This window comes from Jaculus jaculus, chromosome 9, assembly GCF_020740685.1.
Source record: "Jaculus jaculus isolate mJacJac1 chromosome 9, mJacJac1.mat.Y.cur, whole genome shotgun sequence".
In the NCBI taxonomy this organism is placed as follows: Eukaryota; Metazoa; Chordata; class Mammalia; order Rodentia; family Dipodidae; genus Jaculus; species Jaculus jaculus.
This window is the reverse complement of record NC_059110.1, coordinates 17,105,420-17,123,751: the sequence shown is the minus strand read 5'-3', so window position 1 is coordinate 17,123,751 and position 18,332 is coordinate 17,105,420. Positions and strand designations below refer to the sequence as shown.

Sequence of the window (18,332 nt, the reverse complement as noted above, 5' to 3'; positions counted from 1 at the left end):
TACAAGGTTTATTGTCTATAATTATGGAAGCTGTCAATAAAAAACAATTAAGGAAACAAAAAGATGGGTATAGTGGTACACACTTGTAATTCTAGCACTGGGGAGGAGAAGGCAAGAGCATCACTGGAGATCGAAGACCAGTCAGCCTAGACTGCTTGCTGAGCTGTGGACCAGTGAGAGACTTGTTTCAAAACAAGGTGGATGATACCTGAGAAAAATACCTAAGGGGAGGGATATCCTTTGGTCTAAATTCTCTCTCTCTCTCTCTCTCTCTCTTATACACACACATTTATACGTACATATGTGTGTGTTGTGTGTGTGGAGAGAGGGGGGGTTGATCTTAAGCTAGTTTTGCAGTTTACCAAGTGGGAGATACCAACAATAGTGAAACAATAAGGGTTTGGATTCTGCTGTGTTTACTAGCTATGTGGCCTGCGTGAGATGCTTATGTCTCCTTGGGAAGCTTAGGAAAAGCAATCATTATAAGGTATCTGGCAAATAGTAAACACTCAGTAAAAGTGAAAACAGGAATCTCTTTTCTCACTTGGTGCCGAGGTTCCTTTATAGAATCGGAAATGTTCTGAACGTGGGGAGGAGGTTAGGAATGCTACTGCATGCTGGCATCACCTTAACCATTTCCTGCTGTTGTCAGGAAGTTGGGTTTCCCCTTTTGTGGGTCCTCAGTCTCATTAATAAAGAGTTTAGGAACAAAGCTGGGTGTGGTGGCGCACGCGTTTGATCCCAGCACTCAGGAGGCAGAGGTAGGAGGATCGCCGTGTGTTCGAGGCCACCCTGGAACTCCATAGTGAATTCCAGGTCAGCCTGGGCTAGAGTGAGACCCTACCTTGAAAAACAAACAAACAAACAAAAAATGAATTTAGGAACAGATTCAGAAGAAAGCTCCAAGACAGTCTCACCCACGTTCCAGAACAATCCACAGGGAAGGCAAGAGTGTCTCCGGCTCCTGGGAGGAGGGAGGCGGGCCACAGGAGACTGGCTTGCCTTGTGAGTTAGCAGTAGAGACCAGCAACTAGACACAAGAGGCGGGGGTCTTTCCAGGAACAGTGAGAGAGCCCGGGGCGTCAGGGCGGGCACGCTTGGAGATCCAAAGAAGAGGCAGAAAGGGAAAAAAGGAAAGTCGGGCGTTTTGAGTGAGGACGCAGGATAGCAGGCAGGCTTAGGGAACAGCTGCCATGAGGGAGGGGCTGCTGTGGGCTTAGGCACATTGTCACAGGCAGGGGATGAAGATTGCTCCATCTCCTTACCAGGTCTTCAGGTGATGGGTGGTGATTTGGCCAAGTGATTGATCGGCTCTGTTGGATTAAGCCTTAAGGAAGGGGGACATAATCTATATTCAGGTAGTATAGAGTATCATGTTTCCTGCCCAGGATCAGAGAAACCCCAAATTCTATTTCTTTTGTTTTCTTTAATTTCTTTGCAAGCAGAGAGGGACGGAAAAAGAGAATGGGCACTCCAGGGCCTCCTGCCTCTGCAGATGAATTCCAGATGAATGCGCCACTTTGTGCATCTGGCTTTATGTGGGTACTAGGGAATTGAACCCAGGCCGTCAGGCTTTTCAAGCAGGTGCCTTTAACCACTGAGCTATCTCTTCAGCCTTTAAGTCCTGTGCTTTTTGGCCAGGAGGAAATAGTTTTCCCTCAACAAAGCTCTAATATGTTCACCCCCCTCCCTTTTCCGGGGACTCTGGAAGATTTCAAAGGGAACATTTATTGAAGCTGTTTTGAAAGCAGACAGGTTACAGGCATTGCTTTATCTGATCCAGATATCAGAGGCAGGTTAGAACTGTTCCCATTCCAGAGGAAGGAATGAGGGAGGAGTTCTTAGTGATCTCCTAGCTTTGCTAGTACCTATTTAACTAATGCACTAACCAGGGTTTAGAGATGTCTTTTATATTTATTAGGGCTCTTGGGTTTTCAGGTATATTTAACCCTACGAATAAAATGTCAACCATAGCCGGGCGTGATGGCGTGCATCTTTAATCCCAGCACTTGGGAGGCAGATTCCAGGTCAGCCTAAGCTAGAGCAAGACCCTACCTCAAAACCCCTTCCCTAAATAGTCAACCATGTACTGTTCACTAGTGGAAGAAATAATACAGACATGACTAGAGATAACTCTTTAATAATTCTCCCAAAGGAGAGGCATTGGGTATGAAAGGACTATAACTGATGTGATTTAATGTCCTCTCAGTTTCAGCATGAAAATAGAAAATTGACGGACTACTTCACAGTATGTTGAGTACAAGGTATGCTCTGAGAGTCACAACTGTATCAGTGGTAGTCATTGTGTATGGATGGAAAGGGCAAGAAGGTTCATGTTCAGGCCTATGTGGCGACTTTACAGATGGTATTGTACCTTCAGAGAGGATGACTGGATCAGAACAACAGCCACAAGTACATCAGTACCTACCTCGGGGGCTGACTTCGTTCCTGATCCTCAGCTAAGTGCTGTCTGTCCTGTTATTTTTTTATTTTTTATTTTTTTAAGAAACAGCCAATAGCATGAAATTGTATGAGTGATGTGTGGATGCTTTTTTATTTTTTTTATTAATTAATTTATTTGAGAGCAACAGACACAGAGAGAAAGACAGATAGAGGGAGAGAGAGAGAATGGGCGCGCCAGGGCTTCCAGCCTCTGCAAACGAACTCCAGACGCGTGCGCCCCCTTGTGCATCTGGCTAACGTGGGACCTGGGGAACCGAGCCTCGAACCAGGGTCCTTAGGCTTCACAGGCAAGTGCTTAACCGCTAAGCCATCTCTCCAGCCCCCGTTATGTTTTACAATCTCATCCTGTATCTGTGAGCCGGGCACCATCATTGTCTTCATTTACTCAGGAAGAGATGGGTACAGAGAAGGGAACGATACTCAGTGTCATGTGGATCAGGAACGGTGGCACTTAGCTATAAGGGGATAAGTTAAGAAGTAGATTTCTGCACAACGTTTCTCCCTTCCAAAATAGCTCCCCTCCCTCAGACTTCATGGCTAGTGTTATGTCTAAGAGACAATGTAGGCTAATATATACGTAACACTCTTTTTCTGTTGTAGTAGTTGCTGTTTTCTTTCTTTGGATTTTTATTTTATCTTATTTTGAGAAATAGTGTCTCCCTTTATCCCAGGCTGACTTCCCGCTGTATCACCCAGGCTGGTCTCAACCTCACAAAGATCCTTGTGCCTCAGCCTCCCAAGTACAGGAGCTAAAAGTGTGTCTGGTTTCTCGGGATTTTTGAAATAGAGTCTTATACAGTCCAAGCTGGCTTTCAACTTACTCCCAAGGGCTAGAATTGCAGGCCTTCACCACCACACCCAGTAGCATTTCATTTCTGACAAGCTATAGCTAAGATTTCTAGTATAGAGAGGCACTTTGGTTAATGCTGAATGTGTGCTACATTTTTTAAAAAATATTTTGTTCATTTTTTTTTTATTTTGAGAGAGACAGAGAGAAAGACAGATAGAGGGAGAGAGAGAGAATGGGTGAGCCAGGGCTTCCAGCCACTGCAAACGAACTCCAGACGCGTGCGCCCCCTTGTGCATCTGGCTAACGTGGGACCTGGGGAACCGAGCCTCTAACCGGGGTCCTTAGGCTTCACAGGCAAGCGCTTAACCGCTAAGCCATCTCTCCAGCCCATGTGCTACATTTTAATATAACGAATTACATTACTGTTTCATCCAGGAAGCAAATACTCAATGTCTGCTACATTCTTCCTGCCTCCGTTCTAGGAATTATAACACTAAACAAGTCAGAGAAGGCCCTGTTTTCAGGGGGTTTGTTGGGAGGCTAGTTGGGAGACAGTCAGTGAGTAAGTAAGTAAATGAGTGTGCTGTCATAGATGGGGTACTCAGAAAGGGCCTGTACACACTTGGGAAGCAGAGGTAGGACGATTGCTGTGAGTTCAAGGCCACCCTGAGACTACATAGTGAATTGCAGGTTAGGCTGGGCTACAGCAAGATCCTCCCTCTGGGCCTGCAGAGAGGGCTTAGCCGTTAAGGCGTTGACCTGCAAAGCCAAAGGATCCAAGTTCTCCAGGACCCACGTAAGCCAGATGCACAAGGGGGCGCATGCATCTGAAGTTTGTTTGCAGAGGCTGGAGGCCCTGGTGTGCACATTCCCTCCCCCCATCCCCCGCTTCTTTCTCAAATAACTAAATAAAATATATTTAAAAATTTTTTTAAAAAAAGAAAGGGCCTCTACAAAGCAGAGACATCTGAGTTGAGCCTGAGTGCAGGAGTTTGGGGAAGAGCATTAACTAGAAGAGGAATGAGCCAGTTCTCAAAGTTCCTAGTTTATAACAGGTTGATGTGTTCTGAAGGCTAAAAAAAAGGCTGTTGTGGTTGATGGTCAGTAGAGACAAGGACATTGTAGGGCATTATAGACTGTGGTAAGGGTGTGAGAGAAATAATATTGTTTTACTGTGTGTATGTGTGCACCTGTTCACATATATGCAGGTCCATGTGTACTTGTGTGTGTGTGTGTGTGTGTATGTGTGTGTGTGTGTGCATGTGAAGGCTAGAAGACAATCAATCTCAAGTGATCCAGTCCACTTTTATTTTTTTTTAATTAATTATTTATTTATCTGAGAGCGACAGACCCAGAGAGAAAGACAGGTAGAGGGAAAGGGAGAGAATGGGCGCGCCAGGGCTTCCAGCCTCTGCAAACGAACTCCAGACGCGTGCGCCCCCTTGTGCATCTGGCTAACGTGAGACCTGGGGAACCGAGCCTCGAACCGGGGTCCTTAGGCTTCACAGGCAAGCGCTTAACCACTAAGCCATCTCTCCAGCCCCCACTTTTATTTTTGAGATGGGTCTCTCATTGGCCTGGAACTCACTAATTAGGTTATGTTGGCTGGCTAGTGAATTCCTAGGCTCTTTCTGTCCCCTACATCCCCAGTGCTTGGATTTTAGGTGTGTGACATCACTCCTGGCATTTTTACACAGGTTCTGGGGATTAAACATGTGTCCTCCTCATGGTTTTGAGGCAAGCTTTTTACTAACCCAGCCATCTCCTCAGGTCGGAAATAGACTTGAAACAGAATGCTAACATGATCTAATGGATACGGCGAAGAGAAATAGATTGTAAACAGAGTGCTTACATGATCTAATGGATGAGGCTAAAAGAAAGAGACTTTAAATAGAGTGCTAACATGGTCTAATAAGGCTAAAAGAAATAGATTGTAAACAGAGTGCTTACATGATCTAATGGCTAAGGTTAAAAGTTCTGTCTCGTTCCAATATTGGGGTAACAAGGCACAGGGCCTCTCCCAGAGGGCTCCAGGAGCTGGTGGGATGTGATCAGATTTGAGTAAAGACCAGAAGTCTACACCAGCAGGACCTGTTAGGTTGTTAAGAATGGAGCAAGAAAAAGATGTGGGTCAAGGTCAACACTTGCATTTTGAGCTGAAAGCAGACATAACTTGGACAGACATGTTGTGTAACTCCACAAGGAAGACAGAGAAGGCAGAAATTTAGGGATGGAATTAGAATAAATAAAGAAGTCTCTTCTGGACGGGTGAACTATGAAATTCCCTCAGAGTTCCAAGCTGAGGTTTTAAGGTGTCAAAGGAGATGGGTCTGGAGTTTGAGGTAGTCAGGGTAAGCATTTAAATATCATTACTTTTTTTTTTTTCTTTTTAGGACAAGTCTTTCTCTAGCCTAGGTTGTCCTGGAACTCACTGTGTAGTTCAGGCTGGCCTTGAACTCATGGTGATCCTCCTACCTCAGCATCTCAAGTGCTGGGTTTATAGGCATCACCCACCACACCTGGCTTAAGCTGCTCCTTTTTAGAAGGCTCTGTGTGTGTGTGTGTGTGTGTGTGAGAGAGAGAGAGAGAGAGAGAGAGAGAGAGAGAGAGAGAGAGAGATATTGTAACAGCATATGCAGGTCAGAGGACAACTTTGGAGGCTGGTCCTTGCCTTCCACCTTTCTAGAGGCAGGGTTTCTTGTTCACTGCTAGGCTAACTGACCTGTGAGCTTCTGGAAGATGCTCCCATCTCTTCTCTCCTCTGCCGTGGGTGTACTGGTATTGCAGATGTTTTTGCTGCAGTGTCCGGCTTTGCATGGGCTCTGGGGATCCAAACTCGGGTCCTCATGCTTGCACGGCAGGTGTTTAATCCACTGAGCCATCTTTCCAGTCCTCTGCTTTAGGAGTTTCAAGCAGGTTTAGTTCTTACAGAAACTAACAGTGTTCTGAAAACATTTCCTGTTGAAACTCTGACCCTTGAGCAGGATACTTAGCGAACATGCCAGAGCATGTGAGGGAAGGAAGACAACGTCCACAGTGAACAGACGGAGCTGGGCTGCTGTGTTATTGTAGAATATTCCTGAACAGTTCTCTAGACACTGGCAACCCCGTTAAGCCACATGCTCTTTATTAAGTCTGACATAGCTCTTCCGATTCGTGTACGTTCCCAGCAGAGTTTGACATAGCAATTAGCATGGAACAAACTGTTCATTGCCATCACACTGAAAAGGTTCCTGCAACTAGCCCACACATGACCATGGCACTGTTTATGTCATGCCTCTTACTTTAAAATGGACCTTGCTGTCTCCTTTCCATACGCAAATGGCCAATTAAGTGCAGTCCCATGGACATTGGGTGGGTTTATACTTGAGGAGAATACAGGGAGCAAGGGATGGGTGGTGACTCGGGGTGGAAAAAGCTGTCAGCCAAACCTGGCGTGTTTCTACTGTTTGGATACATTTCCAAAAAGGGACTTTCCTAAGTCACTCTTGCTGTGGACTGTCAAAAGCATCTTTCATCTGCTATTCCCTCTTGTACAGTGTCTAACTGTGCTGCGTCCAATACTTATTATTGCATGTTGTCCCCTTAGCAAGTCTTCTCATCTTCCTCTTCAGATGAAAATGACTTCCTCAGGCCCAGGGGTCGCCCCTGCTGAATAGGAGCTCCTGGTTAAACTGACTGTATCGTTAGCTTCTCCACGTGACCTGGTGTCGCTGGATATTGGCATCGACAGTGCCTGGCTATATAGTAGTCAAGATGATGCCCAAGTAGACGCCCCAACATGCTCTGGAAAAACCAGTCTTCTCTCCTCTTAGAGGTTTAATACCCAGGCTTATTGAAATTCTCCAAGCCAACGTTTTCTCTTCTGCAGAATGGGAACAGTTGTAACCCGCCTCTGATATTTGCTTCAGGTAAAGCAATACCTGTAACCTAGCACGGTGCTGTCTGTTTTCAGAATACTTTAACAAACATTCCTTTTGAAATCTTCCAGTCTGTAAAAACATGTTTTATTTATTTGAGCGAGCGAGCGAGAGAGAGGCAGAAGCAGATAGAGAAGAGAATGTCTGTGCCAGGGCCTCCTAGCTACTGCAAGTGAACTCCAGGTGCGTGCGCCACCTTGTGCATTTTTTTTTTAATATGGATACTGGGAATGGAACCTGGGTTCCTTTGGCTTCTAAGCCATCCCTCCAGCCCACCAGAATCTCTTCCACTCATCAGGAAATAATAACTGTGCCCTCAGAAGGTGCCCATGCCAGCAGGTAGACTGAAAAGGGGACAAGAAATCAGCACATTCGTTGCTGTGAGAAGAAGCCGTGGAGGTTCCTAAGTCAGGTTGTCGGCCCAGCAATTTGGTTGCTCCTTGGAAAAGCTTGTTCTCAGAGCTACTGAATGTGCGTGATGGGGGAGGGGCTGGGCAGTCAGTGTTCTGACAAGCCCTGAAGGTAATTCCGATGCACACTTAAGATTTCAGATCCAGTGTCCCAAAATAAACTCAACATTTATTGGGTGTGTGTTTCTGCACGCGGCACACCCATTGTGTGTAAAATGTAAGTACCCAAACTATTAACCAAGTATATAAGGTCAGCAAAAGCTGGCCAAATTGGTGATGAATTATCCATTTTTCTTTGGTACTTACAATACTTTAATTTTTTTTTGTTTTTTTCATTTTTGGTTTTTAGAGGTAGGGTCTCACTCTAGCTCAGGCTGACTTGGAATTCACTCTGTATTTTCAGGGTGGCCTTGAATTCACAGCAATCCTACCTCTGCCTTCCGAGTGCTGGCATTAAAGGCGTGCACCACCATGCCTGGCTTATTTTTAAAATAGTTATTTAAAATTTTAAAAATTATTTTTATTCATTTATTGTGTGTGTGTGTGTGTGTGTGTGTGTGTGTGTGTGTGTGTTTATGTGTGAGACATAGTCTTTTGCCACTGCAAAAAAATGCCTGTTTGGTCTATGTGGATGGCTGGGAAATTGAACCTGGGCGGGTAGGCTTTGATAGCAGGCGCCTTTAACCACTGAACCATCTCCCTAGCCCCATTGGATGTTTAATTTTTAATGACTTTGCAATGTATTTGGGGGAGGGCTTTAAGAAACAGGCCACTCAGCTTTTTCTTCTTTTTTCTTATTTTTGTTTCTAGGAAATTCCACTTACTTGGACGACCATGGACCACCGCCTAGTAAGGTAAGCCGATCACATTTTTCTCTTCGGTACTCCGCAGGCTCTCTCTCAGTTCCTGGGCCTCCAGTGGCTCCAGCCAGATCCCTTCTGTACCTGACTCATTCACAAGAAAACGGCCGAGGACAGACATCGGAGGGATCTCAGATTGTCCTGTGTTGATGACTCATTTTCCCTGACCTTGCTGCTGGCTCACGATGGGGTGGGCACTACCCAGCCTCCATGCCACGCTTTGGGCCTCAGGGCTACGCTTATCTTGACCCCATTCTCCTGCCCCGCCCTACCTGTGTGAAGATGCCCTACCCGAGGCCCAGCCTTCCCTGGCACGGGTTGTGCGCCTACCATATCAATTACCTTCTTTTTTTTTTTTTTTTTAAATTATTTATTTATTTGAGAGCGACAGACACAGAGAGAAAGACAGATAGAGGGAGAGAGAGAATGGGCGCGCCAGGGCTTCCACCCTCTGCAAACGAACTCCAGACGCGTGCGCCCCCTTGTGCATCTGGCTAACGTGGGACCTGGGGAACCGAGCCTCGAACCGGAGTCCTTAGGCTTCACAGGCAAGCGCTTAACCGCTAAGCCATCTCTCCAGCCCTCAATTACCTTCTTGTTGCTGGGACAGAAGGCCCAACCAGAAGCACTTGATGCTAGAAGGAAAGGATGTTACTTGGGTCTTTCATTTCAAGGGGCCGTGAGGAAAACAGAGCAGAGCAGGCAGTGGGGAAGTCACGTCTTGTTCCGTAGCAGGGGGGAAATTTTCCGAGTGAGCTAGCTCTGAGCACCCAGTGGGCTGGACTTATTAATAAACCTCAAGGCCTGTTCCCAATGATACGTCTCTTCCAGCAAGGCTCCACCAGCCGGGGACTAAGTTGGAGGCTTAATCACGAATTGTTGAGGCTAAGGGGGGCATTTTAAATATTTTTTTGTTCATTATTTATTTATTTATTTGAGAGCGACAGACACAGGGAGAAAGACAGATAGAGGGAGAGAGAGAGAATGGGCGCGCCAGGGCTTCCAGCCACTGCAAACGAGCTCCAGACGTGTGCACCCCCTTGTGCATCTGGCTAACGTGGGACCTGGGGAACCGAGCCTTGAACCGGGGTCCTTAGGCTTCACAGGCAAGCGCTAAACTGCTAAGCCATCTCTCCAACCCAAGGGGGGCATTTTAAATTCAAATCCGCAGTCCCACTTTTCACCCTTCCTGTGACCAGGTCTTCCTCACTTAAAAAATTTTTTTTTGTTCATTTTTATTTATTTATTTGAGACTGACAGAGAGAGAGAGAGAGAGAGAGAGAGAGAGAGGCAGGTAGAAAGAGAGGAGAGTGGGCATGCCAGGTCCTCCAGCCACTGCAAACGAACTCCAGACGCGTGCACCCCCTTGTGCATCTGGCTAACGTGGGTCCTGGGGAATCGAGCCTCGAACCGGGGTCCTTAGGCTTCACAGGCAAGCACTTAACTGCTAAGCCATCTCTCCAGCCCGTCTTCCTCACCTTTAAGTGACATAACAGTCCAGCGCTGCATTTTCCCTGCCGCCGCTTCCTTGAGCTCTATGAGAACCAAATGCGAATGCACTGACTTGAACATCAGCAAAGCAAAATTGAGCCCTGTACGTGAGGAAATGCGTAATACAACAGACGCCTTCCTGTGTGCTTTTGCGGCGTCATTTTCCCTCCTTGCTGGAAATAACAGTGATATAGTTGATTCACCCTGAAAATGCTTTTGTCTCTGACCTGTGAAAGCCTAGCTGTCTGAGTACTTGTTCCTCAGTCCTCGACTGCTGGAGGTGACCCCTGCCAAGCGCAGTTGTCAGATAATCAACAGGCCATGCCAGTGAGACGATAACAACAGGAACCAATCTTGGAGGCTCCAGGGAAAGAGACGGTTTAAGCCACCACTGCGGCGGCAGGCATGAGCTTTGGAAGAAGATATTTCTGAAGGTGACACCGGCTCTGTCACTGTAAGCGCTGCCCCTGAGCGCAGCGTGTCTGAAAGGGCTGGATGAATGTGTGGGCAGCGCTCAGCGTTGGTCACAGGGGCCCGTGCTTACTTGACTGGGGGAACGTGAAGGGTACGGGAGACTTGCTTGGTAGTACTGATCACCGTTCACGAAGGCGCTTGCATTTGATCCACTCCTTGCTAACTGTCTAGGTGCGTTGCTGTTGATAGTAGAAATGCAGATATGACTACCAGAAAACTAGCAAAAATGTTCTCCTAGAGGAGCAAAAGAATCGAGGATTATGGGCTGAGTTTGAAGGCCACGTTTAACAGTTTAACTGCAGTTAACCTGCCTCAAACACTTGCATTGGCCTCAGTGCACTAAGAGGTGTGTGGTACCTTCGCATTGGCTCTGTTGCGTTGGATCATGGAATCCAGAGCCAGAACCTGAGTTAAAACTCCTGGCATCCATTCTAGGTTCTTGTCATGAGGGCAGAACTCAAACTGGAACTTGGGTCAGAACTGTCGGGAGCCTTATTAAGACATAAATTGAGGCTGAAGAGATGGCTTCGTGGCGAGTCTGCAGAGGCAAAGGACTCGGGTTCAGTTCCCCAGGGTCCATATAAGCCAGGTGCACAAGGTGGCTCACACATCTGGAGTTTGTTTGCGGTGGCTAGAGTTCCTGGCACAGCTATTCTCTGCCTTCCCCCACCAAATAAAATAAAATAAAATTGCTGGATCCAACCCCAGAGGATCTGATGCAGAAAATGTGGGGAGAGGCTCAACAATTTGCATGTCTGACAAGCTCCCAGGTGATGCTGATTCTGTGGGTCTGGAGTTCTGCACTTGCCAGTGGCCGCTGTAAGAGCCATGAATAGGAAGAAAACCATTTCCCGTGGTTTCTGTGCTGATGGCCTAGAGAGTGGCATGGCTTATTATGTAAAGGTAATTTACTAATAAAATGATGACTCAACATCGTTAAGTTTTATTTTGGTTATTTTCTTTCCTTTTTCTTAAAATTCTTTTTGTTTTTATTTACTTATTTGAGGGTGACAGACAGAGAGAGAAAGAGGCAGAAAGAGAGAGAGAGAGAGAGAGAGAGAAAGAATGGGTGTACCAGGGCTTCCAGCCACTGCAAATGAATTCCAGATGCGTGTGCCCCCTTGTGCATCTGGCTAACGTGGGTTCTGGGGAATCGAGCCTCGAACCGGGGTCCTTAGACTTCATCGGCAAGTGCTTAACCTCCAATCCATCTCTCCAGCCCATCATTTTTCTTTTTCTTTTACTGAAGCATATTCCTTTTGGTCTGCAACCTGTCCAGGAGAGGGGAAAAAGGGAAAAGTGAGAATGAAAATATTTAGTAGCAGAGGCCAGTAAGTTAAAAAGGAGACATAAAGGGAAGAGAAAGGAAGGGAGGAGGGTACTTAATAGGTTGATATTGTATATATGTAAGTACAATGATTGTGATGGGGAGGTAATATGGTGAAGAATGGAATTTCAAAGGGGAAAGTGTGGGGGTGGGGAGTGAGGGAATTACCATGGGATTTTTTTTTAATAATCATGGAAAATGCAAATAAAAATTTAAAAAATTTAAAAAAAAGAATGGTACAAGATGGCCTGCTGGGTTTCCTAACTCTTGACTTGCTTTGTCCCCTAGATCAGGGACACATGGTCTCTTTCCTCTCCCTGCCCTGCCCTGATGTCAGGGAAGTGGGATTAGGAGCCTCTGTCTGGGGTCCCATCAGCTTGATTTGTTGAGATATTCCTTTGGTTTCCAGGTTGATCAACAGGGTTTTTACCTGACGGGAAGACCGAGGCCTTCTTGATAGGGACTTATCTTTTGGTGGCCGGCCTGGGTTACCCATCAGTCTGCCTACAGATTGACCTGCCTGCCTTTCTGCCAGTGCAGTCAATGCCCGGTTTCCCTCCGTCCTGTAGTCTTCCCTAGCTGTGAGCCCTCCCCTTTACCTCTGGAGTCTGGACTACAGCCCCTCCCCCCCCCCCCCCCCCCCCGACCTCAACTAACGTATTGGCCATATCAGATTATTTTAGACCACTTTCAGAGTCAAGCAGTTTTAGAAACTCTTGTCCAAGTTGTGAAAATGGGAATAACTTTTCTTTAAACCAGCCCAAGTTTCTGTGGTAGCGATTCTTCCACTGTAGTTATCTGTTCATTATCTAGGAGTGGAGCAGGAAAACCACTCTTGCTTTTTAAAATTTTATTATTTATTTATTTATTTAAGAGAGAGAGAGGCAGATAGAGAATGGTTGTGCCAGGGCCTCCAGCCACTGCATACAAACTCCAGATGCATGCGCCACCTTGTGTATCTGGCTTACATGGGTCCTGGGGAATTGAACCTGGGTCGTTAGGCTTTGCAGGCAAGTGCCTTAACCTCTGAGTCATCTCTCCAGCCCCCATTCTTGCTTTTTAAGGCAGAAGTCATAGTAAGAAGAATATAAACATCACATAAAAACACAGTTGGGATGTGAATTTCTTTTCATCCGTGCTTCAGACTTCTACAGGGATGACCCTGGACCCCAGAAGGAATGAGCCCAGCCTTCCAGATAAAGATCCCCTTTGTGTCCCCTGATGTGGAACTCTGGTTATTTAGGTCTGCAGACCCCTGCCTTATGCAGAGACATGGTGGCACCCACAGGATAAGGGTTCACACATGTCTGGCCTCTGGAGTGAACCTCTCCTGGCAGGGGAAAGTAAGATCAAGGCCAGACCCGTATTTTTCATATTTGTTTAGCACTCAGAAATAACTTTTATATGCCAAGACTGAAAGAGTTGTGATCTAGATAAAATAAGACTTCTAAATCCCCAAAATACACTGAGGTTACAGTGAGTTCTAGTTTTATTGAAAAGTGTAATTCTACAAATTTCGCATTCCTCAAGTAATAGCTGCGTAGGGAACGGGGCGTGTCACCCAGCCCACACTGGGCCCAGCTTCTTTTTCTCCAGTGTTTTCATAAGAGAAAAACAAACGGCTCTGATTTGCACTTGCGTTCAAAAATCCGCTTGGACCTCACATCTCACCTTGGTGTTTGAGCACAGCCAATTATTGAAAGGCGAATGTTAATGTTTTCTTTAGACGGTCACTTTTTCGTAGCACTGTGTGGCTTAAGCTTGGAGCCTTACTAAGAATGAACATGAAATGGAAAGATCTTTTAAAATGCAAATTCACACGTGAAACAGCAAATACGGTGTGATAACACCTATTGTAGACAAATCTGTCTGTCTGTCTGCCTATCTATCTATCTAAATATCATTTATTGAGGAAGGGGGAGAAATCTAGGTTAATCGTGATCTCTCCAGGTGGTAAGGATTTCTCGAGATTTGTTTCTTACCCTTCTCATATTTGTGCGTTATCATTTGAGCTCATTAAAGTTCAGAAGTATTTGCTCCTTCTGAAAGTAAGAGAAGGCATTTCCTGTGTAAGGGGAAGGTTGAAGTCGAGCTTCAGAAGTGTGTTGGTCTCAGCCTGCTGAACAGTCTGCCCTCTGTGAAGCCTCTCTGCTAGCCTGCCTTCCCTGAGATGCGGGCACCTGTTGAAAGCCTCCAGGCATCCACAGTGATAAATTCTGCGGGCAGTAGGTGGACAGGCTACCCTTTCACATGCATAGATTCCCCCTGTCTGATAGAGACGGAGAGCTGTTCTGAGCAACTCCAGCGTAATAAAATCTCAACTCTTAACTGATCTATGTTTTTCCCCTTGTGCCAAGCACTTTGTATGCAAAATTTCTCATCTACCAAGCTCTATAAAAGAGGAAGTAATTCTTTAATCCTTATTTTACAGATGAAGGAACTGGATCTTAGGGAGGCTGACTAATTTGCCAAAGGTCATACACAAAGTATTGGAAATGGGAACCCAGCCCAGCACTGTGTAGTTCCTTCCAACACCCACACTTTTAATCATTTCAAAATGACAAACTAAAGTAGAAATACAATCACATGTTTTAAACCTTATTTATAGAGTTTTGTAATTTGAAGTATGAACTTGGTACTTTGGTTAGTACACACAAAAATTTAGCCCTCAACATTCCAGGAAAAAAAAAAATTGCTTTATTTAAAATTTATTTTGAGAGGAAAAGAGAGAGCATGGGTGCACCAGGGTCTGCAGCTGCTGCAGATGAACAACAAACACGTGCAGCTCCTTATGGACATGTGCGCTTGCATCACTGTGCGTCTGGCTATGTGGGACCTGGAGAATGTAACATGAGTCCTTAGGTTTTGCAGGCACACGCCTTAACTGCTAAGCCATCTCTCCAGACCTCTTTTAACTTTTTAACAAAATTTTATTTTTTGGACACTTTAATTTTTTTTTTTTTCAAGGTAGGGTTTCACTTTAGTCCAGGCTGACCTGGAATTCACTATATAGTCTCAGGGTGGCCTCGAACTCCTGGCAATCCTCCTACCTCTGCCTCCCAAGTGCTGGGATTAAAGGTGTGTGCCACCATGCCCGGCTGGACACTTTAAATTTAAAAAAAAAATTACTTATTTGAGAGAGAAGGAAAGAGGGAGATATATATGTAGAGAGAGAGAGAGAGAGAGAGAGAGAGACAATGGGTGTACCAGGACCCCTTGGCACTGCAAAAGAATTCCAGATGCATGTGTCACCTTGTGCATCTTGTTTTACATGGGTACTGGGGAATTGAACCTGGGGCCTTGGGCATTACATGCAAGTAAGTACCTTAACCACTAAGTAATCTCCCCAGCCCCACTTTTAACTTTTTAAACTCCATTCTTACATATCTACTTTATCTGCTTTTTTCCAGCCATTTTTGTTTATATGACCCAGTTGAGCATTTGTCCATTTTCAGATGTGTGTGATGGGCTTTGTTGCCTGTGTATCTTTTTTTTTTTTTTTGAGGTAGGGTCTCACCCTAGTCCAGGCTGAACCTGGAGCTCGCTATGTAGTCTCAGGGTGGCCTCGAACTCACGTAAGTCCACCTACCTCTGCCTCCCAAGTGCTGAGATTAAAGGCGTGCGCCACCACGCCCAGCTTTGCCCGTGTATCTTGAAGCTAAAGGAAGACTGTGCGCCAGGTTCTTTCCACAAACGCCATTTGATAAGGTCCTTCCTCTTCACTGACCATATTTCCTTTTTGTATTGATAAGTACATGGTCCACTTGTGGATCCTTGAGTGTAACAGAATTAATCTGGAATGTCTCTACCAGAAGATTCCGAGTTTAAGGTTTCATGGCCATGTTCAAGGTCACTGACATCATTCTAGTCTTTGGAGCTGTTTGCACTCATCTTTGAGTCCCCTAATCCTTATGAAACTTCCCCTATCACATTTCTTCTCTTTGTCATAGAGATAAGAATGAAAAATTCTATCGCTCTCCCATTGTCCTTTATATCAGTCTTTAAAAAAAAAATGTTTGAGGGCTGGAGAGATGGCCCAGCGTTTAAGTCACTTGCCTGAAAAAGCTAACAACCTTGGCTTGATTCACCAGTACTCACGTAAAACTCCATGCATAAAGAGGTGCATGCATCTGAAGTTTGTTTGCACTGGGTAAAGGCTCTGGCATGCCCATTCTCTTGTCTACTCTCTCCTTGAAGATAAATAAATAGAAATAACTATTAAAATGTTTGATGGTAACTGCTGCATAATGGGTGCATAGTTATCCCTATGATGGTGAAATAACACCCTGTTACAATAGGAGAAATAGCATCCCTGCGATCATTAAGTTCTTTGTTAACTCTAAGTTACAAGCATGCATCAAAGTGGACTGAAGATACTGCTTAGGGGTAGAGCACTTTTCTACCACGTGTGAGGCCCAGGGTTGAACCCCAGCACCACAAAAGAAAAAAACACTAGAAAAATGCCAACTACAAAGATGGTATTGCCACCTTTCCCCTCTATCTTCTGGAAAGATAAATGATGCAATACTTGGGATAATGCAATAAGAAATGCAAAGGATGATGCAGTAGTGATCGTTTATTTCACTAGTGAAACTCTCCTGGCTGCCTTCACTATTTAGCTCAGTAGTTGTGAGGCTCAAGTGACGAGTTACATTTAAAATCCAAAAGGAGTAAAAGCTCACCCTTTTGGTTGTACTGGCTGCATTTCAAATTCTCTGTCATCATGACTGGTGCGGAGTGTCTGTTGCATTGAACAGCCCTAGGCGTTCTGATCACCAGCAAACATCCTCCTGGATGGCAGCGTCCTGATGTTCCATCACTTTTACAATTTCCTATCATATCAGCCTTAAAAAAAAAAAATCTGAGGATGACTGCTGCATAATAGATGTGTAATTATCCCTAACATGGTAAGAGAGCACAGTGCTAAAATGTAAAAAATAAAATCACTAAGGTTTTGTGATGCGTCTTAGAATGCTTTTTTATTTTTATTTTTTATTTTTTTTGAGGTAGGGTCTCATTCTGGCCCAGGCTGACCTGGAATTCACTACGTAGTCACAGGGTGGCCTTGAACTTATGGCGATCCTCCTACCTCTGCCTCCCGAGTGCTGGGATTAAAGGTGTGTGCCACCATGCCCGGGTAGAATGCTTTTTTAAATGATTACTGAATTCACATGGTAACGGCAAAGTAGAAGGAATTTTAACCTTTTTATTTTAAAAATCAGAACTTCACAAAAGAATAATAAAAAAAAAAACACACTAAACGCCCCCAAATCAGTCTAGTGGGATCTGATTTATATTGCAAGTTAAGATATGTCACTGATGTCCACCTTTGTATTCAGAAGCACTTTGAAGCAATAATATTATGCTACAATATATCATACATAGGACTTTGCATGGAAAGTCTTATTCCAGGTAGTATTAGTGTTCAAACATCTATCTTAAGTTGGGCTCTTTAGAAGGGGGCTTACAGTGTATTATGCAGAGCAAATATTCTTCAAAGGAATGGGAAGGAACTGAGATAATACTTGTATGGCGTTGAACAGCATCTGGTAAGGAATAATTCCTTGGTAGTGCTCATTCCTTTAACCTGTCCCCCAAAAGCTGATTTACTAGCAATTCATCGTTGAGTACTGTTGTCCCAGGAATCAAGAAGATGCACAAGCCAGGCGTGGTGGCACACGCCTTTAATCCCAGCACTTGGGAGGCAGAGGTAGGAGGATTGCCGTGAGTTTGAGGCCACCCTGAGACTACATAGTGAATTCCAGGTCAGCCTGGGCTAGAGTGAGACCCTACCTCAAACAAACAAACAAACAAACAAAAAACCACACAAAAAACTGAAGGTAAGCTGTGTCATCTGTAGGGCTGGGAATGTAGCTCAGCTGGTAGAGTGCTGGCCTGGTATGCCTGAAGCCATGAGTTCAATCCCCAGCACTGTATGAAAAAATATCGTGGGGCTGGAGAGATGGCTTAGTGGTTAAGGCATTTGCCTACAAAGCCAAAGGACCCGGGTTCGATTTCCTAATGGTCTCTAATTTCTTTTATTTTATTATTTATTTATTTTATGAAATCTATTTCATATATTTTTATAATCTATTTTTAATATAATATAATATAATATAATATTTTAAATATTTTAAAATATAATATAATATTTTTAAATATAATCTATTTTTATATATGTAAATTATATCATGGGAAAGATGTTTCTCTGAAAAGGACCTTAGTGACTATTCATTTCAGAGACTGTTACTAAAGCAAGACACTGATTGTCACAGAAGTAGCAGCTTTTAGGATAACTACAAAAAACTGGAAAAAAAACCCTGTGCCTACTTAAAAACATGCTCCTGTTTCTACAGAAATCTTATCAGTCTAACATTTAAGAACGGTTCTCTTTGTCTGATGACACCATTAGCTAAAAGTTGTGGAGCATTTTTTTTTCTATAGTAAAAACAAAAAACAGGATTCCAATCCTTGCTCAAAGCCCAAAGATGAAAATCCAAATACCTTGGAGTCATATGGACGGTACTAAGAACACAATGACTTTCAGATTGTTGGGCCACACTTCACTCAAGTTGGAGGAGGTTTCTGGATCTCGAA

At 44.6% G+C, this 18,332-nt stretch overlaps 1 protein-coding gene across 1 annotated transcript in view; it reads left to right on the top strand.

Annotated features, from left to right (window-relative positions):
- Ust (uronyl 2-sulfotransferase) overlaps positions 1 to 18,332 on the top strand; it is a 342,351-nt gene that overhangs the window by 128,863 nt on the left and 195,156 nt on the right. The window contains exon 2 of the mRNA XM_004651135.2: positions 8,394 to 8,437. Coding sequence (XP_004651192.1) covers positions 8,394 to 8,437 — 44 coding nt within the window. The remainder of the gene's footprint in view (positions 1 to 8,393; positions 8,438 to 18,332) is intronic.